Genomic DNA, 24911 nt, shown 5'->3' on the forward strand with positions numbered 1-24911 from the left:
CTTGACAACTGATTTCTTTCATTTAGGGTATGCCTGGAAGCCCAGGAGGACCAGGCAATGATGGAAAACCAGGACCTCCCGTATGTACAATTTAAAAATATCTCATTTTATAAGCCCCCCAAAAAAACAACGTAGACTTTAAACTGTCCTTGAGTAGATACCTCTCTATATTGTATATTTTGATCAGGTATTGATTAAACTTTGATGAATATAATTGTTTATTTCATCAGGGAACACAAGGAGAAAGTGGTCGCCCCGGTCCTCCTGGGCCATCTGGTCCCCGAGGTCAGCCTGGTGTCATGGGTTTCCCTGGTCCTAAAGGAAACGATGTGAGTTCCTTTATTAATTTATTCAAAAATTATATGACAGGAAGCCTTTGTTCTTATTTGAGTCCTTTCCTTAAAACATGGAAAAGTATAATTGCAGCATATAGGAAGGGAGCTAAATATATAATTTGGTTGTGTGTGTGTGTGTAATAAATGACTTAAATTATTATTTCTATTAATGGATAATTTAAATGTTAAATGTATGTGTTTTATGGTTAAATAAAACCCAAGTTCAAGGTAAAAAAAATATAGGAGGTAACCATATTTATGATATTTGTGATCTTTCTTTAAATTGGTAAATATTGGTCACTTTTTTCTTTAGGGTGCTCCTGGCAAGAATGGAGAACGAGGTGGCCCTGGAGGACCTGGCCTTCCGGTAGGTACCTTTCATCTACTTATTTCTAGCCTTCTCCTAGATGCATTCATGTCCACCCTTAGGACTTCTCTTTGTTATCTAATTAATTGTGCTCCTCTAATTTGTTGTCTTTAGGGTCCCCCTGGAAAGAATGGTGAAACTGGTCCTCAGGGTCCCCCAGGACCTACTGTAAGTTGACTCACATAAATTAGAGATGGAAGTGGGGTGGAGTTTGGGTAGGGGGAAGACTTTGGACTCTCTCTGACACTGTGTCATTGTAATTTACCAAAGAAATTGTGAATTTGTTTAGTTATCTAGTTAAAAGCTTGCAATAGTATATATGGTAGTAGTCTTCGTTGGATTGCTTTCACAGCCCAGACTTCCCCTCTTCACACCCTTTTATTTTAAATTAAATTATAAGCCTGCCAAAATGTCAAGCATAGACTAAGATGAAATGGCCTTTTGTAATGGAGTGTATCATTATATTTTTCTACATAGGGGCCATCTGGTGACAAGGGAGACTCAGGACCTCCTGGTCCCCAAGGATTACAAGTAAGATCTTCTTCTTTAGACATCACTGGTACTTGCTTTTACCAGACAATCGTAAAAATTTGCTTTTATAATTATTTTGTTGAGTGAATTGGCTGTTTGAATTTTTTTGTGAACCTAATAGATTAGAATTTAACCGAAGTTTAGTTGATAAGTTTGTCTTCAGTCCTAAAATGCCGGTCAATGTTAAGAGGTTGATATGTCTTCAATACCTATTTCAGAATGTACACATTAAGTTACTAAGAAAGAATTAAACTCATAGCTCTGTGTGTTCACATTTATTTTTCATTATAATATAAATCCATGTAACTAAATTTGTCTTGCCATTTTTATCAACTCATTTTTCTATATAGCAATAGGAAAGAGATTAGCACAGGCGTGGAAGATATTATTATCTCATCTTTGTCATTGGATTTTGAGTAGCACAAACTGTGTATCTCTAGAAATACTATGAAAACTTCTTTGAATACCTTGAAGAAATATGTTTATATGGAAAGCACTGTTTGAAGTGATCACCTAATACAAATATGTCTCTCTGTAGGGCTTACCTGGAACTGGTGGTCCTCCAGGAGAAAATGGAAAACCTGGTGAACCAGTAAGTGCCATTTTATGTTTAGAAACTTATAATAAATAGTAATCATGCATCAATTATTAACTTTTTCACTTTTTCATGCTATGGCATATAAGTTGTGATATTTAGTTTTAAAATATTCATTATCAAAACAAAAATGATAATTTAAAAATCACCTGGAATGTTTGAATTTTACTATAAAATAAAGGAACTAAATAAAGAGTACAAAACCTCAAGATTTAAACAATTTTACAAGATGAATAAACAAGGTGTATATATTTACTGCTTATATTTACATAATGCATTTTGATATGGACTTAATCATGTAATACCCACTTCCTAGGGTCCAAAGGGAGAAGCTGGTTCTCCTGGAGCTCCCGGAGGAAAGGTAATATATTGGTTTCTCTCTTTTTCCTCATTATACAGCAATTCATTTGTAATGCATTTTAAGAATGTTAAGCCAGGGCTGGGGATATGGCTCAAGTGGTAGCGTGCTCTCCTGGCATGCGTTCGGCCCGGGTTCGATCCTCAACATCACATACAAACAAAGATGTGTGTCCGCTGAAAACTAAAAAAATAAATAAATATTAAAAAATTTCTCTCTCTCTAAAAAGAAAAAAATGTTAAGCCAAACTAGCACTTCTTTAGAAAAATCAACATTTTAAATGTTTGGTAAGTCCATTTAGGGAAGCTCAAGACATTTCCAATACATTAAATTTGCTTCATCTAGAAAATCCAATTCTCTGACAGTAATAATAAACATTATAGAATCAGCCATGGGCTTGAAATCTCAAAAGGCAAATACTGCATTAATTCTCTATAGGAAAACTGTATTTGTAGAACGACTTCAAAATTTACCAAGCGAATAAAATAATAAGTTTTTCAAAGAAAACTAATACTTAAGCAGAACAAGAATCTGACTTTCCTTGTTTAGTCTGTTTAAGTTTTCAGTTTCTATACAACTGATAAATATTTTTTAAAAATATAAAAATTTCCAAACTGCTCAAAAATATCTTAAGAACCTAGTGGCCTGTATCAAAATTATATAATCTAAGTTGCCTTTGTTTTGTTTTTAGCACTGGATTTTCTAACTTGAATATTTGCATTTCCCTATGACAGGGTGATGCTGGTGCTCCTGGGGAACGTGGGCCTCCTGGGTTGGCAGGGGCCCCAGGTATGAGAGGTGGAGCTGGTCCCCCTGGCCCCGAAGGAGGAAAGGTAATGCCACAGAATTCAATTCCCCTATATTTTAGAAAACACATTTCATTTCTTTCTTTCCATTTACTATTCTCCCATAATTTCAGGGTCCTGCTGGTCCCCCTGGGCTACCTGGTGCTGCTGGTTCTCCTGGTCTGCAAGGGATGCCTGGAGAAAGAGGAGGTCCTGGAGGTCCTGGCCCAAAAGGTGATAAGGTACTGACACGTTTTTCTCTTAATTATGTAATGAAATAGATTTTGTAGGTTAAAGGAAAGCCATATAGTAGAAATAATTTGTTTTCAAAATTAATGTTATCATTCTATACTAAGTAAAATTTGAGATGGATCAGAATGCCTAATCACAACAAATCCTGAGGGTTGCTCCTCTTACTAGATTCTCACTGAGAATACTTACAATCTGATGACAATTGGTTTTATTTGACAGGGTGAACCAGGTAGTGCTGGTGCTGATGGTGCTCCAGGAAAAGATGGTCCAAGGGTGAGCATTCACATTTGGGATTAACAGGCCTTATTCATGTGTGGTATGGGACAGTCCCTTAGTTCAGTTCCTCATAATAAATTTAGAACTATACTTTGTCCTTTTTCTCGGCATTAAAATAACCCAAATGACTTGACTATGTAAGTTACTAGTTTACATCTATCACTACCTGATCATTCTTTGATGACTTAAAAATGAAAACCCTCGAAACTATAATAAAGGTCTAAAATTAATGTCATCATGAGACCTAAAATCCAAAATAATCAATATTGCTATTAAAAAAACTTTTTTATTTTAAATAACATTATAATTCCATGGTACACTCATATCATGGAATGCTATTGGCAATAAGTGGAATGAAATATCGATATGCACAACTTATACAAACCTCAAGGACATCACTGACTGAAGAAAAGTCAACTTCAAAGGGATACAAAGTGCATGTTCTCATTCTTGCTTAATAGTCACAGAATAACATAATTAAAGAGTTGTGGATCATGTTAGTTGTAAGGATTTAAGAACGAGAGGAGGTGGATATGGTCTAAAGAGGTGGCATAAGAAGGTGGTACACTGATGACATAGTGTCTTGGGGTAGTCATGGCAGGCAGCACATGATACAATTGTACAGAGCCATACACACATGACACACACAGGACTGCATAAGTAACTGCTGAAATCTAGATGGATTGCACCAATGTCCGTTTCTTGGTTTAATATCTTACTATAGTTCTGTAAGATATGAATATTGGTGGACAGAACTTCTTATCCATGTCTTTGTATCCTTCTGCAAATCTGTGGCCATTTCAAAATAAAAGTTAAAAACATACAAGAAATTATAAAAATCCTATTCACATTAACAAACATCTAGATTAGACTGGCTCAAATAAACCTAAGTTATTTCATAGACATATTTACTGAAATCGTCTTACAGACATTCATGCATACTTCACTTTTCTCAGACTAGATAGATAAGCCATCATTCAATTATTTTTAAATGCCTAATCATTTATGTATAAATGGATATAGATATATGGATAAAACTAATATTTGTAAGTTTCAAAATGTAATGTGAGTGATGGTACTTTGAGTAAACATTTTAAATGACCAAGCAGTTGAATTAAAGGAATGTAATTTTAAAAAGACATTATGCCAAGATCTCTCATCACATCCTATTTATCTTCTACAATAGAAATAAAAATGATGAATGAATCAATAAACTGCTGCTGAATCCTATTGTTTTCTAGGATCATCCTCAGAGAATCTGCTATTTACTAAACTTTTTAATCACTACACACAGTGATTAGCATAACATTCAAGCCATGAATGAAATCATATTATCTAGTTTATTTGATGAAAAGTTGTAAACATTCTCTTTGAATAATATGGAGAAAATGAAGTGTTTTATCTTCAAAATTTAAAAGTACATTTTTATTTTCCTCAGGGTCTTACTGGTCCTATTGGTCCCCCTGGCCCCGCTGGTCAGCCTGGAGATAAGGTAGCACATAAAACTGTTTGTTAACAAGAATAAAATGACTTAGACTTTTGGATGCATGATGGAGACAATATTTGTTTATTCTCTTCTTAGGGTGAAGGTGGTGCCCCTGGACTTCCAGGTATAGCTGGACCTCGAGGTGGCCCTGTAAGTGTTAAAGACATTTCAACCTATTTTCATACCTCACACAGGACATAGCTACTTGTTCTGCCTCCCCACTGCCCCCCCCCACACTTTTTTTTTTTTTAATAATTCTGCCCCAGATACCCTGAGCCTCAATTTGGAGTTCTATATTTAGGAACACATGACAAAATCCACAAGAGACATTTGTAAGCCATGCTTTCTTGCTTGAATAACTCTGGAAGAATTAAAATTGCACAAGTAATATACACTTATAAATGAGTTTCTTAAACCTACAGAACCTTTACCTGACAGTCTTTCTAGGTTAATAATTCTCTACCTCCAGGGTTAAGACTCAAGATAGATATCTAATAGACTTTTTAAATTAACTGATTTTTCAATAAACCGTTTTACTCTATTTTTAAATGCTTAGATTTCTGAAAGTTAGATAATTATATATGCTAAATATTTCAACATTTTAAAAGTTTGTGTTTTCTTGCAAATAATAACCATGGTCAGAGGCAGACAGAATCAATAGCTGTGGTGTTGTCTGCTCTGAATTTTGCTGAGAAGTGGTAAAGACATCAGAAGTTAAACTCTGTGTGTTATCTTTGCACATTTCCTGTTTAAAAGAAAAATAAGATGACACAGGGGACAATAAGCACTGCCTGGGGGGAAAGGTCGTCACTGTGACTAATGAGGATATTTTCCTCTGCAGGGTGAGAGAGGTGAGCATGGACCTCCTGGCCCTGCTGGCTTCCCTGGTGCTCCCGTAAGTATGCATGTTTAAACAAGCATATCACACAGCTGCAAAATAGAAATATAACTCAACTTTGGGATTCTAGTCTTTCTTGGGCCACTTATTCCCTGAGAAGTTATTTTACCTCTATGTTTCTTTAATTCACATATATTCTCACTCTTTTTTAAAAAAATATTTATTCTTAAGCTTCAGGTGGATACAATATCTTTATTTTTACATTTATGTGGTGCTAAGGATCAAACCCGGTGCCTTGTGCATGCTAGGCGAGCACTCTACCACTGAGCCACAACCCCAGCCCATATATTCTCATTCTATTAAAAATGGAAATAAAAACACCTGTCCTGCATTTATGTCTGGGTAATGAGACTAGAGCAACATCTTGGATTTAAAAGTGTCCAAAGTCTTTAAAGTTCTTCCATTATCAGATGATGTTAATTAAAATTTTCTCTAAATTTAGTTTTTATCAAAGGAATTATTTCCAAACGCATAAATCCTTGGAAAGGCTTTCTTTCTAATGGCAAATTATGTACACCTCAGGCTTTCTTAATAAATTTTTTTTCTATCATGAGGATATTTTGATTGCCTTTACTTTGGCATGGATTCCGAGAGCTCGCTGTTCTTATTTTATTTCAACTTCTTTCATCTGAAGAATGCTATATTCTGAAAAGAAATAAGGATTCGCCAAGTGTGTTGTTAAGGATGTCAGCCAACAGGCCTTTGTTTCTGCTTTCAGGGACAGAATGGTGAGCCTGGTGCTAAAGGAGAAAGAGGCGCCCCTGGTGAGAAAGGTGAAGGAGGCCCTCCTGGAGTTGCAGGGCCCCCTGGAGGTGCAGGGCCTGCAGTAAGTACTCTCTAAGCCTTCAAGGGAAAACACAAGTTTATCAGGAATTTGATACTTCATGTTGACACAGCATGCCATAATTTTCATAGTATAATTTTCATAGGCATATAATTCTAAATTTGAATCTTGGCTGCAGCAGTCTAGATAGGACCACATTTAATTATTATTAATTAATTATTTTAATCTTCATAAGTTTATTGGTTATTGAAGGTTAAATGCTTCTGTCAATTTCCTTTTTTTTTTTTTTTTTTGGTGCTATACTAAATAACCCTTTTCTCCCTCCATTCATATAGGGTCCTCCTGGTCCCCAAGGTGTAAAGGGTGAGCGTGGCAGTCCTGGTGGTCCTGTAAGTATTGATCCTCTTAACTATTATTGAAAAGCATTGACTGATATAAAAAACTGCTTGAAAGACGTTAGCGCCATAAAGCGAACATAGAAATTATTATCACTTATTGATGAGTAATAAGTAAATTCCAAGGAGATAAAGCTAACCATATGTGACTTCAAGGTAGAATGTTGATACCATCACATTTCTTATACTTTATAATTGTTTCTGGTGAATCATTGCTTGTTCTACTTTTGAAATTTTTTTTAAAAAATACATATATACTATTATTTCACAGGGTGCTGCTGGCTTTCCTGGTGCACGTGGTCTTCCTGGTCCTCCTGGCAATAATGTAAGTTTTTAATAACTCTTTTTTTTTCATTATGTACTTCCGGAAGAGCATTCGTATAGCTATAGGACAAGAAACACAAATTGCTACTTTCTATTGAATCCCATACAAAATTACTTGAAAAAAGGTTTTTTAAAAAAAAAAGGAAAGAAAAATTCACTTTTTCATTAATACTTAAATTTTCATATTTAAATTTCCAACAATTTTGTGTAGGGTAACCCAGGGCCACCAGGAGCCAGTGGTGCTCCAGGCAAAGATGGACCCCCAGGTCCTGCAGGTAACAGTGGTTCTCCTGGCAACCCTGGAGTGGCTGGACCAAAAGGTGATGCTGGACAACCAGGAGAGAAGGGACCACCTGGCGCCCAGGGACCTCCGGTGAGTGGCTTCATTGCTCTATTAATTGACAATACTATTTTGCTCTCCATCATAAATTCAATAGAAGAAAGCATAGTTACATAAAGATGAACTGAGTCTTCATTATCTGTCACAACAGGGAGCTCCAGGCCCACTTGGAATTGCAGGGATTACAGGAGCACGGGGTCTTGCAGGACCACCAGGCATGCCAGGTCCTAGAGGAAGTCCTGGTCCTCAGGGTATCAAGGTGAGTGCAGTCATCTTTCATTGGACTCTTGGTTTCTTTGATAGTATTCAGAGATCATCTCATCCTATCAAGTGTGAGAAGTCTTCATTTCATAGGTTCAAACTCTCTAAGGGATTCCCTTTTTGATACTTTTAGATTTGCAGAAACACAAATTTTATTAAATGGTCCCAGGACACAAAAATAGGCAAATCATTATCAAGTTTTAAATATAAACACAAGCAAATTAATATCAAAGAAAAATAATCTTACCATCTCAAATACTGCTGTTAAGAAAGTTGTGAATATTCTTCAGCTTGTTGTCTGTCAATCTTGAAGGAAGTAACACTCTTTGCTCACAAATCTATCAAAGTCTTTAACTGATACCTATTATCCATATACTCTAGTCATTTTGCAGTCTTCATTTACTTTTACTAGTATTACCATAATATTTTAGTACATAGCATTTAAAATGTTCCATTTGGTAAGTAGGGTAATCAAATTTCATTTTTATTTGTGCTCACATTATCACTGTAAGCATTTCTTTTGAAAATGTCAAGTAATATTGTCAGGAGATTAGAATTTAATATTAAGTGTACTCAATTTGTATGGTATAACCAGTAGATGTATAGTTTTCATATAGCAAAAGTATTCAATAAAAGCTAGTTTAATAGTCACCATAAAACTATAGTTTTTTGATGGTAAACCATTACATTTTGTTGCATTACTCCTGTCTATTTATACAACTCACTTTGGAATGTACTCTGAGTAAGATAATCTGTGTAATTATGCATTCCCTTAATATCCCAAGTCACTGGACAAATGAGAAAATGCAAGAAGCTTGCTCCCCCTCTAATTTTGCCCCATGGTGGGCATAGTGTAAGGAAAAGAACTTCAGTAGAAATTGAGTAAAACAAGATATTTCTATGAAAAATAAAGAGATGAACAACACCATATTAATTGATTTCTTGAGTTAAGGTAATATCTTTTACTCCTCTGTACACAGGGTGAAAGTGGGAAACCAGGTGCTAGTGGCCACAATGGTGAACGTGGTCCTCCTGGACCCCAAGGTCTCCCTGGTCTGGCTGGTGCAACTGGTGAACCTGGAAGAGATGTAAGTAGCAATTCTTAGGAGATGTTCAACAAGTCAGGTAGAATTTAGTCACTTACTTAAAGAGAAAAGTAATTGAGTCTTAATATCTGAGAGTATAAATATGGCCAAGTAGCCAAGTTCTCTTTGCTTCTCTAATAATATATTCTTCCTATTGCAACTTAGAATAGCCTTTAAGGGCTCTGATCCTTAATATTGACCCAATAAATAATCATGAGAAAATATGAATTGTAGCTAAATTAAGAAACAAGTTAGCAGAGAGAGCCTCAATTTATGACATTTTTTGTATGAAATGTTCCTCAGTTGTCTGCAATTAGTCATTTCTTATTTTTTTAGATTTTTAAATTAATGTTTTAAATTGACAAATCTTAATTGTATATGTGAATAGATACCATGTGATATTTTGATATATGTGTAAAATGTGGAATTATCAAGTAGACTTCCATTATCAGATCACTTTTTCTCAAACTTTTTTTTCCTAATTATATCACCTTATTCCACCTTATAAAATTTAGTATCCTATAAATACTCCATACCTGTTCAGGTGTTATGATGCTTTGAAGGGCCAAACTGCCTTGTAATACCTACAATTTATTGCCCAAGAACTGATTTCCACACCTTGAGAACTATATTGCCCCATTAAGAATGAGTGGTTTATATTGTATTTGGATGGTTTGAAGGAAGTTTATTTCCTTTCCCTCTCTCTCTCTCTTTTAATCAGGGAAACCCTGGATCAGATGGTCTGCCAGGCCGAGATGGTGCTCCTGGTGGCAAGGTATAACAAACACATGAATCATAAGTATGTGTACTACAAGCACGTGATCATCTCAGTTATTTTGGATCTGTGAATTTGTCCCCAGGGTGATCGTGGTGAAAATGGCTCTCCTGGTGCCCCTGGTGCTCCTGGTCATCCAGGCCCACCTGGTCCTGTTGGTCCAGCTGGAAAGAGTGGTGACAGAGGAGAAGCTGTGAGTCCTGATCAGCACCGCGTCTCTTTACTTGTCTGTTTTCCTCAATGAAAAAGATTTGCAATGAGAAGATAGAATGTCAAATCTTCTGACCAAAATATCTGTTCTGATTTGTGTTACAGTTCTTATACTAGTGGTTCTTAGGCAAATACAATAATCAAGAGGTAATAGGTGTTTCTAGCATTTAGTCAATGAAAAAATCCCTATCTAAAATCTGAAACAGTGTTAATCAGAACAACAATCTGTATGCTGAGTAAATACAAAACTAAATTAATAGAACTGTTGTCTAGTTTTCCAGTTTAGACCCCCCCCCTTATATAGATACAAATAGGAAAAGGACTTTGAAGGACAAAGCAAATTAAATTCTAATAATGAATGCTATTGTTCCTTCACAATGGAATTGTTAACTTTTCAAAACAAATTTGTACTAATGAATATAAACAATTCTATGTTTATTTGTTCATTTGTTTGTTTTTGTCCCAGGGCCCTGCTGGTCCTGCTGGTGCTCCTGGTCCTGCTGGTTCCCGAGGTGCTCCTGTAAGTTTCATTCTGTGTTTTAACTCATCATACAATGCAGGAAATATTCTATTTTCTGGCATGGTCAGGAAGAGAGAATAACACAATATAGAACTTTGGAACAAATATAAACTCCCCTTTGGCGATACAGAATACAATTCAGGTTCTAAAAATTCCTTGAGGTCAAGGATATATACACGTCAGTTATTGGGATTCCATGCATTTAGTATCACAAAGTTAAAGCAACCACAAAAAGCAGTCTTTACTGTTTCATGAATGTGTGAAGTGTCTGTTCATGGGGATTTCTAACTAGAATGCCATACAAGAGATTTAATTTCTATAAATTCTATTTTATTTTTTCAAAGTGTACGCATGTATATGGCCTTAATTTTAAACATATTTCTAAAGGGTCCTCAAGGCCCACGTGGTGACAAAGGTGAAACTGGTGAACGTGGCTCTAATGGTATCAAAGGACATCGAGGATTCCCAGGCAATCCAGGCCCCCCAGGTTCTCCTGTAAGTACATCCATTGTTAGAAAATCTCCTTGAATGCACTTAACTGATGAGTGGAGAAAAATTTAAAGACTGAGAAAACTTTCCATCTCTGAAAGTATATTGCCAGAAGGGATTAAAAAATAGTTCAAGAATGTATTTGAAATAACACTAGGCATGGGTTTGATCCTCAGCACCACATACAAACAAAGATGTTGTGTCTGCCAAAAACTAAAAAATAGATATTAAAAATTTCTCTCTCTCTCTCTCTGTCTCTCTCTCTCTCTCTTTAAAAAAAAAGAAAAGAAAAGCACATTTCATTAGGATCACCATGGTTTTTTGATCTGATAATAAATGTACAGTTTCCTAAAAATTTTTAAGGTTGTCACTTATATTTATCTTTCTTTTCTTTCTAGGGTCCTTCTGGTCACCAGGGTGCTGTTGGTAGTCCAGGACCTGCAGGCCCCAGAGTAAGTACTACAGATATACATCGGAAGGTCCACATTTTAAAATGTTTTCACTATAGGAAGTTATTCTAACTTTATGATATTGTGATAATTTCTTAGGGACCTGTTGGACCTCATGGACCTCCTGGAAAAGATGGAACCTCTGGACATCCAGGTCCCATTGGACCACCAGGGCCTCGAGGTAACAGAGGTGAAAGAGGATCTGAGGTAAGACATCACTTGAACATGTGTATATTTAATTTTCTGCAATCTTCACATTTTCAGAAATTCCGTACAATTTTATCAAACTGATGTAGTGAGTTAAATACAAAGTAATAATTTGATTTAGAAAAGGAGCAATAACTCAAAAACATTCTTGACTGCATTAAGCCTTTTTCCTCCAAACTATAAGAAAAAGGGGGAAAAAAAGGTTTTATAGTTTGATAACTGGTAACTGAAAATAATGTTATCTGCTCAGTTAACCAAATGAACCAGGCAAGTTTCGATCTCATTCTCTAGAACTCACAACTGGGATAATCATGGCAAGTTGCATGTATGTAGTGAATTTACTTCTAAACTTTCACTGTTGTGATTCTTATATTGCTACTGATACCATCATTTCTAATACATTCCTGTCTCTCACCTTTGAGGTAAATGAAATATAAACCATTATATCTACAAACTATGCATGGAGCAATGAAAACACAAATAAGTGATCAACCCAATGACTCCAGGCTAATGGAAAATTTGGGATCAGAACCTAGGTTTCCTTATTTTGTTCCCTCTATGATGACAGTGTTAGAGTTGTGTTTTCTGGGCTGTTTGCTTACATTCTTTATACAGACAAATGATAGAGTAAAATATATTCTTAAACACTACTTACATTTACACAGTGGAACAATACGTTTCTTGGTTGTGAATTATAGTTATTTAAGTTTATAATAAGGTGACTATAAAAGTACTCAAGTGAACATTTGTTAAAGTAACTATGACACAACATATGAGTTGTTTTCAATGCATTTTCTTGGATGAGTGGCATAATCTTTCAGCGGCAACCAAGCAATAACACTTCAGTGATCCATGTTTTTACCTATTCTAGGGCTCCCCAGGACACCCAGGACAACCAGGCCCTCCTGGACCCCCTGGTGCCCCTGGTCCTTGCTGTGGTGGTGGGGCTGCCGCCCTAGGTGGGGTTGGAGGTGAAAAATCTGCTGGTTTTATACCATATTATGGAGATGATCCAATGGATTTCAGAATCAACACTGAAGAAATTATGTCTTCACTGAAATCTGTTAACGGACAAATAGAAAGCCTCATTAGTCCTGATGGTTCTCGTAAAAACCCTGCTAGGAACTGCAGAGACCTGAAATTCTGCCATCCTGAACTCAAGAGTGGTATGTTTGATAGTCTTAAATACTCATGGCCACAGAACTAAAGACAAAGCTGCTTATTTTAGAATTTGACAGAGAAAACTTTCACTGTGAATGGAAAATATTTTTAAGCCAAATTAGTAAATACTGTTAACTAAATTGAAAATGCTGTGACAAAATATTTAAAGTGTAACATAAACAACTTCAAAATATTTCAAATATAGAAAAACTTAAGAACAATTTTGTAGAAATTGTAATGCAAATCATAGCTTAGTATATTTCTGAATAGTATCAGAGTGATGTGAGTGATAAAGTGACATAATGTCATTGCATTCTCAGGATTAAATATGCATCATTTTAGTATAATTTGGCTATTGCTATGTGTATGTATTATAATTTAACTAATTGTAAAGTCTCCTTATTAAAAATGTCAAATTTAGAAACAAATGAAAAAATGTTAAAGAATTATACAGAATATTATTATAGTGGAAGGTTTTTCACACATTAAGTTAACTATTTCTTAAAAACAAAATTATTTCAAGCTTGTAAGTATCTAGATATGGAATATTGCCTTGGTCTGAGTCACTTGTACAAATTAATTAAAATAGGTTTAGATAGGTTGACATAATTCTGGATTAGACAACCAGCTTATTTTGTTAAACAAATTCACATTAGATATTAACTCATTTTTTTAAAAAAAAAAGAAGTGAATTTACCACATCATATACACCAATCAAAAGTTCTTGGCTTAGTATATCTCCATTATTCAAAACCAAGACATTATATTTATTTTGCCATTTTCTACAGTTAAAGCTAACTTTTTACCTTGGTAATTTCATTTTAAATATTCTCTATATACCATACATAAAATATAAAACCATTAGCAGTTGACACTATTATGTCTTATCAGTAAACAAAGACATTCTGGTTCAAGTCTCATTCCTGGATTTTATTAACAATACCTATTGTACTTTTTTTTCTTTTTTGACTATTCAGGAGAATATTGGGTTGATCCTAACCAGGGTTGCAAGATGGATGCTATCAAAGTATTCTGTAACATGGAAACTGGGGAAACATGCATACAGGCTAGTCCTTTGAATGTTCCACGTAAGAACTGGTGGACAGATACTGGGGCTGAGAAGAAACATGTCTGGTTTGGAGAGTCCATGGATGGTGGTTTTCAGGTAAGAAAGGACATACCTTTTGAAGTAAGTCATCCCTACTTACCCAAGATATTCTGTTCCTCCTAACTATGCATCACAAAGCTATGTTAATTAATACATAGAAGAGTCCAAAGGATTTTGCATATTGAGGTGACTATGCTTTTATAAGTTTCCTCTCAATAAAAGCTAAACTAGATTGAATTACTTTGCAGGCAAACATCTTTTTTTCACTTCTTAAGAATATTTTACTCTGGCACACCATAAAAATATATTTATATTTATATATGAATAGCTTATATTGCAGCATTCATACTATTACTACATGAAGCTCTTACATGAAAGTAAAACTATAATGTTTGATCATTTTTATTTATTCCCTATTACAGTTTAGCTATGGCAATCCTGAACTTCCTGAAGATGTGCTCGATGTTCAATTGGCATATCTCCGACTTCTTTCAAGCCGGGCCTCCCAGAACATCACATATCACTGCAAGAATAGCATTGCATACATGGATCAGGCCAGTGGAAATGTAAAGAAAGCCCTGAAGTTGATGGGGTCAAATGAAGGTGAATTCAAGGCTGAAGGAAATAGCAAATTCACATACACAGTTCTGGAGGATGGTTGCACTGTAAGTAATGAGTTTTATCTACATAGTTCATATTGCAGTTAGCATTTCTTGATTAATCATTTTTTGAAATGAAAAAAATAAAAACAACAGGACAAACAAAAGATGACATTTGTTGTGAATTTTGCATAGCTTCTACCAATGCACTGCAGAGGATGTTACATACCACAAAAATAGATCTTAACTTCCAGGTGGAAAGCAGTAATATAAATTTTACTAGATAATTGGGTTGTGATAATTTTTATGTTCTATATGTTCTGCATAATAGTTATTATATAAATTCAATGCAAAATCTCTTCTCTTATAAAACTTCAGGTTAACTTCAAATCTATCTTGTGTTATTTGCATTTATGAACAAAAGAAGATCTTGCTGATAATGTTAGCAAGTTCCACTGGGGGTGATCAGTCCACGTTTTAGTAAGCAAATATATGCCTGGTAACAATAACCAGAACCAGGCCTCTGAAGAACAGGGAGGACAGTGGCAATCTTTCTACTGGTTCTACCCTCCAGTCCCATGAGACTTTTGAATAAGAGTATTGTTTAGCAACTAAAGGATTAAAATTTTAAATAAAACAGGTCTCATATACATAAAAGATAACATGGCACACTAAAACTTCCTGAGTAAAGAAAAATATTTTTCAATTCAGTCATAAGGAAATTTCTAAGTAATTGTAAAGTCATGATAACTTATACTTTTTTGATCTTTTTTACAGAAACACACTGGGGAATGGAGCAAAACAGTCTTTGAATATAGAACACGCAAGGCCGTGAGACTACCTATTATAGATATTGCACCCTATGATGTTGGTGGTCCTGATCAAGAATTTGGTGTGGACATTGGCCCTGTTTGCTTTCTATAAGCCAAACTCTATCTGAAACTCCAGCAAAAAAAAAATTCCACATTCCATATGTGTTCCTCTTGTTCTAACCTTGTCAACCAGTACAAGTGACCAACTAAATTCCAGTTATTTATTTCCAAAATTTTTGGAAAAAGTGTAATTTGACAAAAAAAGGATACTTTTTTTTTTTTGCTGTTCTACAAACACAGTTCAAATGCTTTTTGTTTTATTTTTTTACCAATTCCAATTTCAAAATGTCTCAATGGTGCTATAATAAATAAACTTCAACACTCTTACAATAACACTGTGTTACATTCTTGAATCCTAGCCCATCTGTACAGCAATAATTGTGCTCACCAGTAAAAGATAATCTTTCTTTCTGAAATAGTCAGACATGAAATTAGAAATGACCTCCCTCTTTAACTACCTCAACTGGTCAGAAACAGATAAATTCTTATCTGAGTCCCAGAAGACTGAGCAATTTGTGTAAGATGACCAAATGTATGAATCTCATTGATTAATTTCCTAGAATATTGGTTAAAAAAAAAAAGGTAGTCCAAAAACTTAAGCAAACATTTTCTAAGCCACAGTTATCTTCATCTTGGCTATCAAATGCTATTCAAGGTGCTTCTCTCTTTACTTGTCATTGCTGGTAAAAATGAAAAACATTTGGGAGGCTTTAAAGACACATGTTATGGTGCTAATGAACTTTCATTTTCAGAACTCTGCTTTAAAACCATGAATGCACAATGTCTGTACCTGTCTCCCAGTAGAAAGATTAATTGGCATGCCACAGGGAATCTGTCCCTTCATCCTGTAAAAATCAACAAGGAAAAACAAATTACGGGGCTGCTTTTGTCACAATAACACGGAGAATGTTTTGAAATTTTCCTTTGTAAGCTTGTATGTGGTTGTTGATCTTTTTTTCTTACAGACACCCATAATAAAATATCATAATGAAACACTCCTGGTTTTTGTCACTGTTCACAGGTCTAACGAATACATGTCTACACCCAAGAACTCTAATGATTTTCTTGAAAAATAGATTCAATTCTAACGTTCAAGTTTAATTATACAACGATTTGAGAATATGAAATTATATAACATGTTCAGAATAGAGAGAATGCTCAGGAGGGAATCATGCAGATTTTTAGATCATATTTAGTGGAGTTCTTGGAGCATACTGAAAACTGAGAGCATTCTGTTTGAAAGGATTAGTTTCCAGGAATGGTAACATAGTAAATAGGGTGTCACTAAAGTGGGAATGATCAGGGAGGAAGCTGATCCAGCAAAACACTTTACTATTCAGAATAATGGAAAAATATCACATAATTTCACCCATATGTAGAATCTAAAATAGTTGAACTCATTAAAGAGAAATAATGTATCAGTAGGGACTATAGGTGATACAAGTTTGGAAAGATATTGGTTGAAGGAGAGAAAATTAGAATCAGATTACAGGAATAAACTTGAGAGATCTTTTGTACAACATGAAGACTATAGTTAACAACAATGCACTGTATTCCTGAAAATTGCTAAGAGGGTAGATCTTAAGTGTTCTCACCAAAAAGAAAGAAGTAGATAAGGTACGAATATGCTAATTAGCTTGACTTAGCCATTCCACAATGTATACCTGTTTCAAAACATCATGTTGTATATGATAAATATACACAAATTTTATTGCCCATTAAAAATTAAACTAATACTTTTCTAAAAATATTTAAAATAATTTCAAGATGAGGCATTTTCTACCATCTCTATATACTGTCACTTTGACCTCCTGTGTCAGGCCCCTCCACCATCAAGTTCTTATCCTTATAGTCACCAAGAATAAAATTAGTATGATCTTGAATACTTAACTTTATAATTTGAGATTTAATCACTCTATATCACTAAGGAAAACAATAATACTTTCAAAATTGAAAATTTACCAAATATCAAGACTCATTGTTTACTTCTCCTCCAACTTAGAAGCAACCAATGTTTACAGCTTCTGATGCATCTTTTGAGAAATGTTTTATTGAATTTAATTTTCTTCATTCAATAATATATCACAATATTATATATTATTTACATATAAGTTTTTAATGCATATAAATGTTTAAATATATACACAAAGAGGCAGTGCACACAGCCAGTTGTATGGCTTAGCAAATTATATTTCTTAGCGTTTTATTTTAAACAAAGAGAATCATATGAAATACAGCATTCCTTTCCCATATTTGTAACTACTATATCATAGACAGTAGTTTATTTTACTAATATATCTTTAACACATTATGTGTAATTGATACATAATATTCAGATAAAGGAAGACTTAAAATGATTATTCTTTCACTTATTCATTTATTCAGTACCTACCCAAGCATTTAAAGCCCTATCTTCTATCTTACTGCAAGAAAATTTCAATCAATGTTTTATTTGAAGTTAGAAGCAATTTGCTTTTCCAGTCTTTAATTGAATTAGGATTTAGGCATGTGATCTGAGCTTGGTAAATCTGACAGACACACCCAAAAGTTTGAATCTGGAGATATTTGTATTAGTTTCTTATCACTGCCATAGCATATTGCCACAAAGTTGGTGACTTTCTACTCCATATAATTTTTTTTTCACATTTCTGGAGTCTAAATATTTTACTTTGCAAAAATCTAAACTAGGTCTTGTCTAAAATAGAAGTGTCCAGCAAGGCTATGTACCTTTTGAGAGACTCTAGGGAGAAACTATGTTTTTTTTCCTCTCCCAGCTTGTAGAAGCTTCACAGATTCTATGGTTTGTGATCCACTTTCATGTTCAAAGCTAGCAATATTTAGCCAAGTCTTGCCCACATCACATCATTCTGATATTGACTCTTGTGCCTTCCTCTTACATATAAGAACTTTTATGATAATGTGGAGCCCAATTAGATAAACCAGGATAATTGTCATATTTCAGGGTCACCTTATGGCAGTCTTGATTCGAACGAGCAACTTTAATTCCTTTCTGGCTCATGCAATGAAAACTAGTCACAGGTTCTAGGAATTCGTAGATGAATTTACTTAGGGAGACACCATTCCATCTACCATTGTAGTAACACAAAAAGTATGAAGAATAGAAAAAGACATTTTGGTGGTTGTCACAGCTGTAATTGAGGCAGTAAAAGTCAGATTTCAAACATAGTTTGAGCAATAATGCCAGAAATGACATCCACTATCCAGTGTTTATTCCAGAAATACCAGGTGCTTCTGGAGTATTATTTTGAAGTTTCCCTTGAAAACAAGCATTCACTTCATTTCTGTTTATTTTATAATTTTGGATTCTATACCTTTGTTTGAATTGCCCTGAATAAAATGCATTAATTGCATTTCAATATAAGTCAGTTAAAGTTGGTTTAGGATGTTTATAGCTAAGAATCAAGTCGAGGTCAGCAATTGGTAACTGCAGAGACAGCAGACAGTAGAAATGCAAGAAAATGAAAATATTTCAGGATTGACTATTTGTATTTGTTTGGGTAAAAGTAGAAAAATTTAGCTCATATCCAGGAGAGGGAATTTTGAAGTCCATAGAAAGAGGGTTAATCCTCTATGATCACACAAAGTCTTTTGCACTTTAAAGTCAAGTCTCAAGGAGACGAGGGTCTCCACTACACAATGGTACATTTGATTTTATGAGAAACTGCAGGACTGCATATGAGTATGGCTGTTTTTACTCAGTAATATAAAGAAAGAAAATGACAAGTTCAAATCCTTAACTTCTTGGCTTAAGGCACAAAAGGAAATCTCTGCCCTTTCTCTGTGCTTAAATAAAAACATAAATATTGTTTAAAAGTTTCATCTCCTTGCCCAAGAGTTGCACTAATAAAAAGAAGGCCAAATATAAATCTTTACTCTGCAGATCACCAAACTTCAACATAAATCTAAATTTTTTAATTCTCTAGTTGATGATTGCTCCATGTCTGGGAAGTGGCAGGACCCTTGAAGTTTGAATAAGGCTTATGGAAGAATTGTTTTGAAACATTTCTGTTTCACATTAAGTGTCTTTAACTACAAGACCCCTATAAAATAGGGTCTTGTCCCTGCCTGGTAATATTTCTGCTATTTTTAAAATGCAAGATGTTCATAAGAAAGGACTAATTCTCTTCATGTCTCATTCCCAGCACTGCTTATTGTCTCCAGATTTATAACTAGAGTCAGATTCCAGAATGAACTTTGAATTCCAAAAAGCCAATCTCAGGAGGAGATTTTTATAAGTAAAAAAAAAAAAAAAAGAAAAAAAGAAAGAAAAAAGAAAAAAAAAGGTAGATGAATACTTTAGGCTTCGAAGAGGGAATGTAGGGAGAATACCATACTATCTACTATATGTTATTCCATGTTCAGTACTCTGCTAAACACTAGAGAAAAATATGCCACATAGTCACTTTCCTTTACAAATGTGTTGTCTAGAATAGGTAAGTTGAACCCATATGAAATGGCACAAAAATATTCACAGTATACAATTAAGTGCTTCATTGTGCTGGGCTAACCATAAGAGATAAAGATGGTGGAACAGAAAAGGGATTATTGCTCAGTAATAATTATATTGTTTGGACAGTTATTTAAGAAGATAAAACTTATGATAAAATAGGAGTATTATTTAGTTAAATGGTAGGAAAAGGAAGGCCATTTCAGAATAAGACACACACAAAAAATGAGGGGAAATAGAAGCAGCCATGATTTCTATGTCCATGGGACAATGAAGAATTCAGGTTACCCAAATTCATTCAATTCAGCAACATTATTGAGTAATTGCTAAGGGCAAGGTTTATAAAAAATACACAAGAAGATTAAAGGAGAATGTGAAAGCATGAAATACAGCAAAATATGATGACATATACACTGTATGTCACAAGATTCAATATGTGTTATATTAGAAAGATGGAATGGTTTATAAAGGCACAAGGAAGAAACAGTCACATCTACTTGGAGGCCCTCAAGAAAAACCCATGCAGGAGATGGTGCGTAAGGCAGACTTTAAGTGATAGAATGCTTTTGTTTAGAGAGGGAAACAAATACCCCAGAAAATACTCTAAGGAAAGGGGTGCAGAGTTGAAAGTTATATTTGGCAATAATCCCAGTTTCAGAGAGAGTATAGGTTTCGTGGGATGGTATTATGAGCAATAAGGCCAGAAATAGGGTATAGACCAGAGAGCTTAAAATGGCAAAATGATTAAATTTTATTCCATCTGCTTCTCAATGTAGAGTCATGTAAAGATTTTAAAGATTTTGAATATCAACCAGAAGGCTGTGTGTTGTTTAAGGTGAGCACAAAGTCAAGGAAAATATGGGAGCCATAATCAGATTTACAGGCAATGAAGAGATACTGTCTATGTTTTCTGTTGCTAATAATACAGACTGTGTAGGTTATAAAGAACAGAGGTTTCCTTTCACTCACAGTTCTGATTCAAGGTCAAGGGGATGCATCAGATGGATGCAAAAACACAATGTGACACTGTGTTTTTGACACTGTTAGTGTCACATTGTGTTAGACAGGAACAAGACAGAAACTTAGCCAAACTGGTTTATATAGCAGATCCACTCTCAAAAAACAAAACAAACAAACAAACAAAAACACATTAATCTATTAATCACATGGATAGGGGGATAGGGGAGGTCTCAGACCTTTTCCCTCTTAAAGATCCCACCTGGTCCCACTTCTTAACATCTCCTAATAGGGATTTAACATGAGTTTTGAAGGAGACAAAGCATATTCAAAACATAGCAGATAGTTACTATGGAAGAAAGAAGCATGAATCTACACTTTAGAGAAGATGAAACTAAAGAACCTTAACCTTAACAAGTAGTAAACGTTAAAATGTAGTAAAGGACATTTACTTTAAGGACTTGACTGAAGAGTCACCCTGTAGAAAATTGTGCTGGGAAATTAGGTTAAAGAGGGAAAATGGGGACAGCAGAAGAAGGACTTCAAAAATCATGCAAGAGATGTTTCCTTTGAATAAGAACTAAGTGGACAAGTTACACAACTCCAGTATTTCTCACAGCTTCCTACGTGGCAGTTGGACCCGACAGTGATTCATTTGGAAGGGTGGCTGAACATGATAAAATATGTGACTGATTAGAGAATACTAGGTCAGGGGCGGCTAAATAGATTTGGAAATCATCCTTCTACAGATGGCCGATGAAATCATCTGGCTCCAAAACGAAATCATTAGGGAGCAAAACTTTCAAAGGAAAGGGGAAAAGGACAGCATGGTGTGTACATGGTGGAAAGGAGGATGTGGTGAAAGCTTCATCAAGAGTTTGATTTGAGAGCCTGGAGTGTTGAATGGATTAAGAAAAGGCGGATTTAATTTTCAGGGCCAACAAGGGCTGTGAGGCCAGCAAGGAACTGTAGAGGAGGGCATCATTAATGGGATTAACAAAAATGATTTGGGCCTGATTTTCAAATTTTGTCTTGAATTGAACCCTCCTGGAAACTATGCTTGGTGGAGTCAGCAAAAACACAATTTAATGGGGGGAGAGAAAGGGAGAGAGAAGGGAAAGCATATGGAAATGGTAGGAGACCTTCAGTGATACACAAAATTATAAGAGGTTATGAGGGGCAAGGGGGAGGGGGAAAAAGGGAGAGAATTGAACAACAGCAGAGGAGGTAGAGAGGGAAGATGGGAGGGGAGGGGAGGGGAGGGGGGATAGTAGGGGATAGGAAAGGTACCAGAATCCAACAGTCACTAATATGCCATTATGTAAAAATGTGAGTATGTAACAGAAGTGAGTCTGCAATATGTATTTGGGGAGTTCAAAACCCAATTGAGTCAAATGTATGAAAGATGATATATCATGAGCTCTGTAATGTTTTGAACAATCAATAAAAAAATGAAAAAAAAATAAAAAATTAAAAAAAATAAAAAAAAACAAAAATAAAATAAAATAGGCAGTCACAGTCTCTAAGAGCCCTCAAAACAGCAATGTGCAAAGAAACAGGTCAGATGTCTCAGGGAGGGGCTTGAACGTCAACATCCTCTTGAATCTTTAAGGCTCAACTTCTGACTACAGATGTTTTCAATTTATGTTGCATTTTTCTCATTAAATTGACTAACGTTTGGGATCATTCTGTATCTCCAGCTGCCTTTCATTATAAGATCTATCTCCTAACAGTTTCAACTGAGGAAGGACTGGGAAAATTGTTCACATTACCATCACAGTTCTACTTCCCTCTATTTATTACCATTTCAATCTCCAGTTTTTATCTTACATTATGTGGATGGAGACCAATTCCTTGCAATATTAATGACATTAAACCATAATTGTTTGTATGCTTATGTGTTTGGTATGTACCCCTTAAATTGTGATGAATTGTGTTCTCTGAAAACCATAAATACTATCTTCAGAGTTGTGTAATTTGTAAGAAAATCACATAAAATATTAATGAGAATTAGATGTCATTTGAGGTTTGGGGTTATAGCTTCAAAATAAAACCCAGCAGGGAATTGCAAGCATAAATTATGTAGGATTGTGCTAAATTAGCACAATTTCATCTCTAGGATTCCCTATTATAACAGCCTCGTTACTGTTTTTGTCTAGTTCCATTTTCAACCAGAACTTTTATCCTCAACTCTATTTTCTTGAATTTAATCATGAAACTGTGAAAATGAGAATAAAAGATACACGATAGCCTCAGAAGTGACTTTAAACTTTCTTTTTCAAAGTTCCCAGTTACCTTTAACTACCAAGATTCAGGATTCTATGACTAAATGATAATGTTTCATCTCCTTTTACAAACACCATGAGTTTCCTATCCACATAAAAAACGTTGACAACTACCCCATGGGATGGCACCCAGGTCTTTAAGTATAACCCTGACCAATCCCTTAGTGGATACTCCAACAAACACGGCATGTACATCCTCCACCTCCTTATCCATTCTCTCTCAGTAAATTCCATCACCTTCCTCCAGCTACCTAAACTAGAAACGTGAATTATTCTAAAATCCCTGCTTCCTTGACTCCTCCCTCTTTCATCAGATTTTTTTATTTTTTTATTCTGTTATCCCCCCAATGCAGCTCTTTCTCAGTCTGCAGTGACATCGACTTTTCATTCTCTGCTTCTTTTTCTCTAACATTGTTCTAATGAATCTCTTTGCTTTCATTCTCATTCAAATTAAAATTTCTTCCTGAGTATTTCTGTCAAGGTGATCTTTCTAACATGCAAATCACAATGTGTCTTACTTGCTTAAAACAATTCAGTATCTTTCAGTGAATATTCTGCTGTTGATTCTTTTTTCTTTCTTTCCTTCCCCACCTCCCCTCCCGCCCGTGTGTGTGTGTGTGTGTGTGTGTGTGTGTGTGTGTGTGTGTGTGTGTGTGTGTGAGCACTTTGGATTTTGTTTTAAGGTATTGGCCTGCAGGCAACATATTCATCATCCTTGGCCCATCCATGAAATGTGTAAAATATTCCCCAATGACAGTTACAAACACCCTCTCACCCTTTCCGAGGGCCCTCTACAGGATATGATTATACTCTAAATTGAGAATCACAGTTTCCTACAACCATCTCCAGAATAATTTCCAGTATGTGTAGCTTTATTCACAAGTTTCTTTATGTTAACTCTTCCATTTTTGTGTCTCTCACCAATCCTTTGCATGCAATCAACTGCCTACTCAGCCCACGAGGGGCCTCCCCTTGCAAGTCAAGACTCTGAAGAACTCCATGCCTTTATTTATTTTTCATGTCTGGCATACTTTATTTTTGAAGAATCCATCTTTATCCATCAGGATGCATTAAGAAAAAGCATCATTCAAGTAGACTTCTTTGCTTTCTCTCTTCTCCAAATACCAGCCTATTTTGGGTACCTATGCTTCCCCTGTACATTTCCTATTAATATCAGTTACATCACTTATTTATTCAGTTCAGCTGGTATGTTGGATGATTTAAGTATATTTATCCCATAGCATCAGCTCGGTAATAGTTTCACATTCTATGGCAAACACACCAATATCTGCCATGAAATTCACATGGAAAATGTATATCCACAACTTCTTCCCAGGCTGGAGTCTAAATCAATTTTCTGTCATTGTAGTAATTGCTTTTGTCATGTGAATTTTAAGTTCTACTCTATTTTAAACATTCATGTCTATGTACACATAATTTTTACAAGTTATTATTTAAGTTATTTGAAGTTACAGGTAAAATTGATAGCCATGAGGCCACTATTATCTACTGCTCTTTCTCCTACTCCCTACTGGCTTCCAGCCCCAGGGCCTTCGTACATTTATCAAATCTCTGGAAAAACAATTTGAGAAGATGATTTTATACTTTCCATGATTCAGTGGAAGAAACAGACAAAAATGTTGATGAATGTTTTGTTGCATCTTCTTTTATACCTAATTTTATTAGTCATGTTTGTGTTTATCAAATTCTGAAAATTTAATTTTATATCTTATGGTTTC

General features: G+C 35.0%; 1 protein-coding gene across 1 annotated transcript in view; it reads left to right on the plus strand.

Moving 5' to 3' along the window:
* Positions 1 to 16455, plus strand: part of Col3a1 (collagen type III alpha 1 chain) — a 38120-nt gene extending 21665 nt beyond the window's left edge. Inside the window, exons 23-51 of the mRNA XM_005324388.5 lie at positions 27 to 80; positions 231 to 329; positions 649 to 702; positions 817 to 870; positions 1180 to 1233; positions 1772 to 1825; positions 2145 to 2189; positions 2921 to 3019; positions 3106 to 3213; positions 3443 to 3496; positions 4938 to 4991; positions 5082 to 5135; positions 5827 to 5880; positions 6602 to 6709; positions 7003 to 7056; positions 7334 to 7387; positions 7598 to 7759; positions 7878 to 7985; positions 8968 to 9075; positions 9794 to 9847; positions 9933 to 10040; positions 10524 to 10577; positions 10965 to 11072; positions 11465 to 11518; positions 11615 to 11722; positions 12594 to 12888; positions 13861 to 14048; positions 14414 to 14656; positions 15368 to 16455. Coding sequence (XP_005324445.2) covers positions 27 to 80; positions 231 to 329; positions 649 to 702; positions 817 to 870; positions 1180 to 1233; positions 1772 to 1825; positions 2145 to 2189; positions 2921 to 3019; positions 3106 to 3213; positions 3443 to 3496; positions 4938 to 4991; positions 5082 to 5135; positions 5827 to 5880; positions 6602 to 6709; positions 7003 to 7056; positions 7334 to 7387; positions 7598 to 7759; positions 7878 to 7985; positions 8968 to 9075; positions 9794 to 9847; positions 9933 to 10040; positions 10524 to 10577; positions 10965 to 11072; positions 11465 to 11518; positions 11615 to 11722; positions 12594 to 12888; positions 13861 to 14048; positions 14414 to 14656; positions 15368 to 15514 — 2790 coding nt within the window. The 3' untranslated portion in view covers positions 15515 to 16455. The remainder of the gene's footprint in view (positions 1 to 26; positions 81 to 230; positions 330 to 648; positions 703 to 816; positions 871 to 1179; positions 1234 to 1771; positions 1826 to 2144; positions 2190 to 2920; positions 3020 to 3105; positions 3214 to 3442; positions 3497 to 4937; positions 4992 to 5081; positions 5136 to 5826; positions 5881 to 6601; positions 6710 to 7002; positions 7057 to 7333; positions 7388 to 7597; positions 7760 to 7877; positions 7986 to 8967; positions 9076 to 9793; positions 9848 to 9932; positions 10041 to 10523; positions 10578 to 10964; positions 11073 to 11464; positions 11519 to 11614; positions 11723 to 12593; positions 12889 to 13860; positions 14049 to 14413; positions 14657 to 15367) is intronic.
* The last annotated feature ends 8456 nt before the right edge of the window (positions 16456 to 24911 follow it).

Source organism: Ictidomys tridecemlineatus, chromosome 7 (genome assembly GCF_052094955.1).
Source record: "Ictidomys tridecemlineatus isolate mIctTri1 chromosome 7, mIctTri1.hap1, whole genome shotgun sequence".
NCBI lineage: Eukaryota > Metazoa > Chordata > Mammalia > Rodentia > Sciuridae > Ictidomys > Ictidomys tridecemlineatus.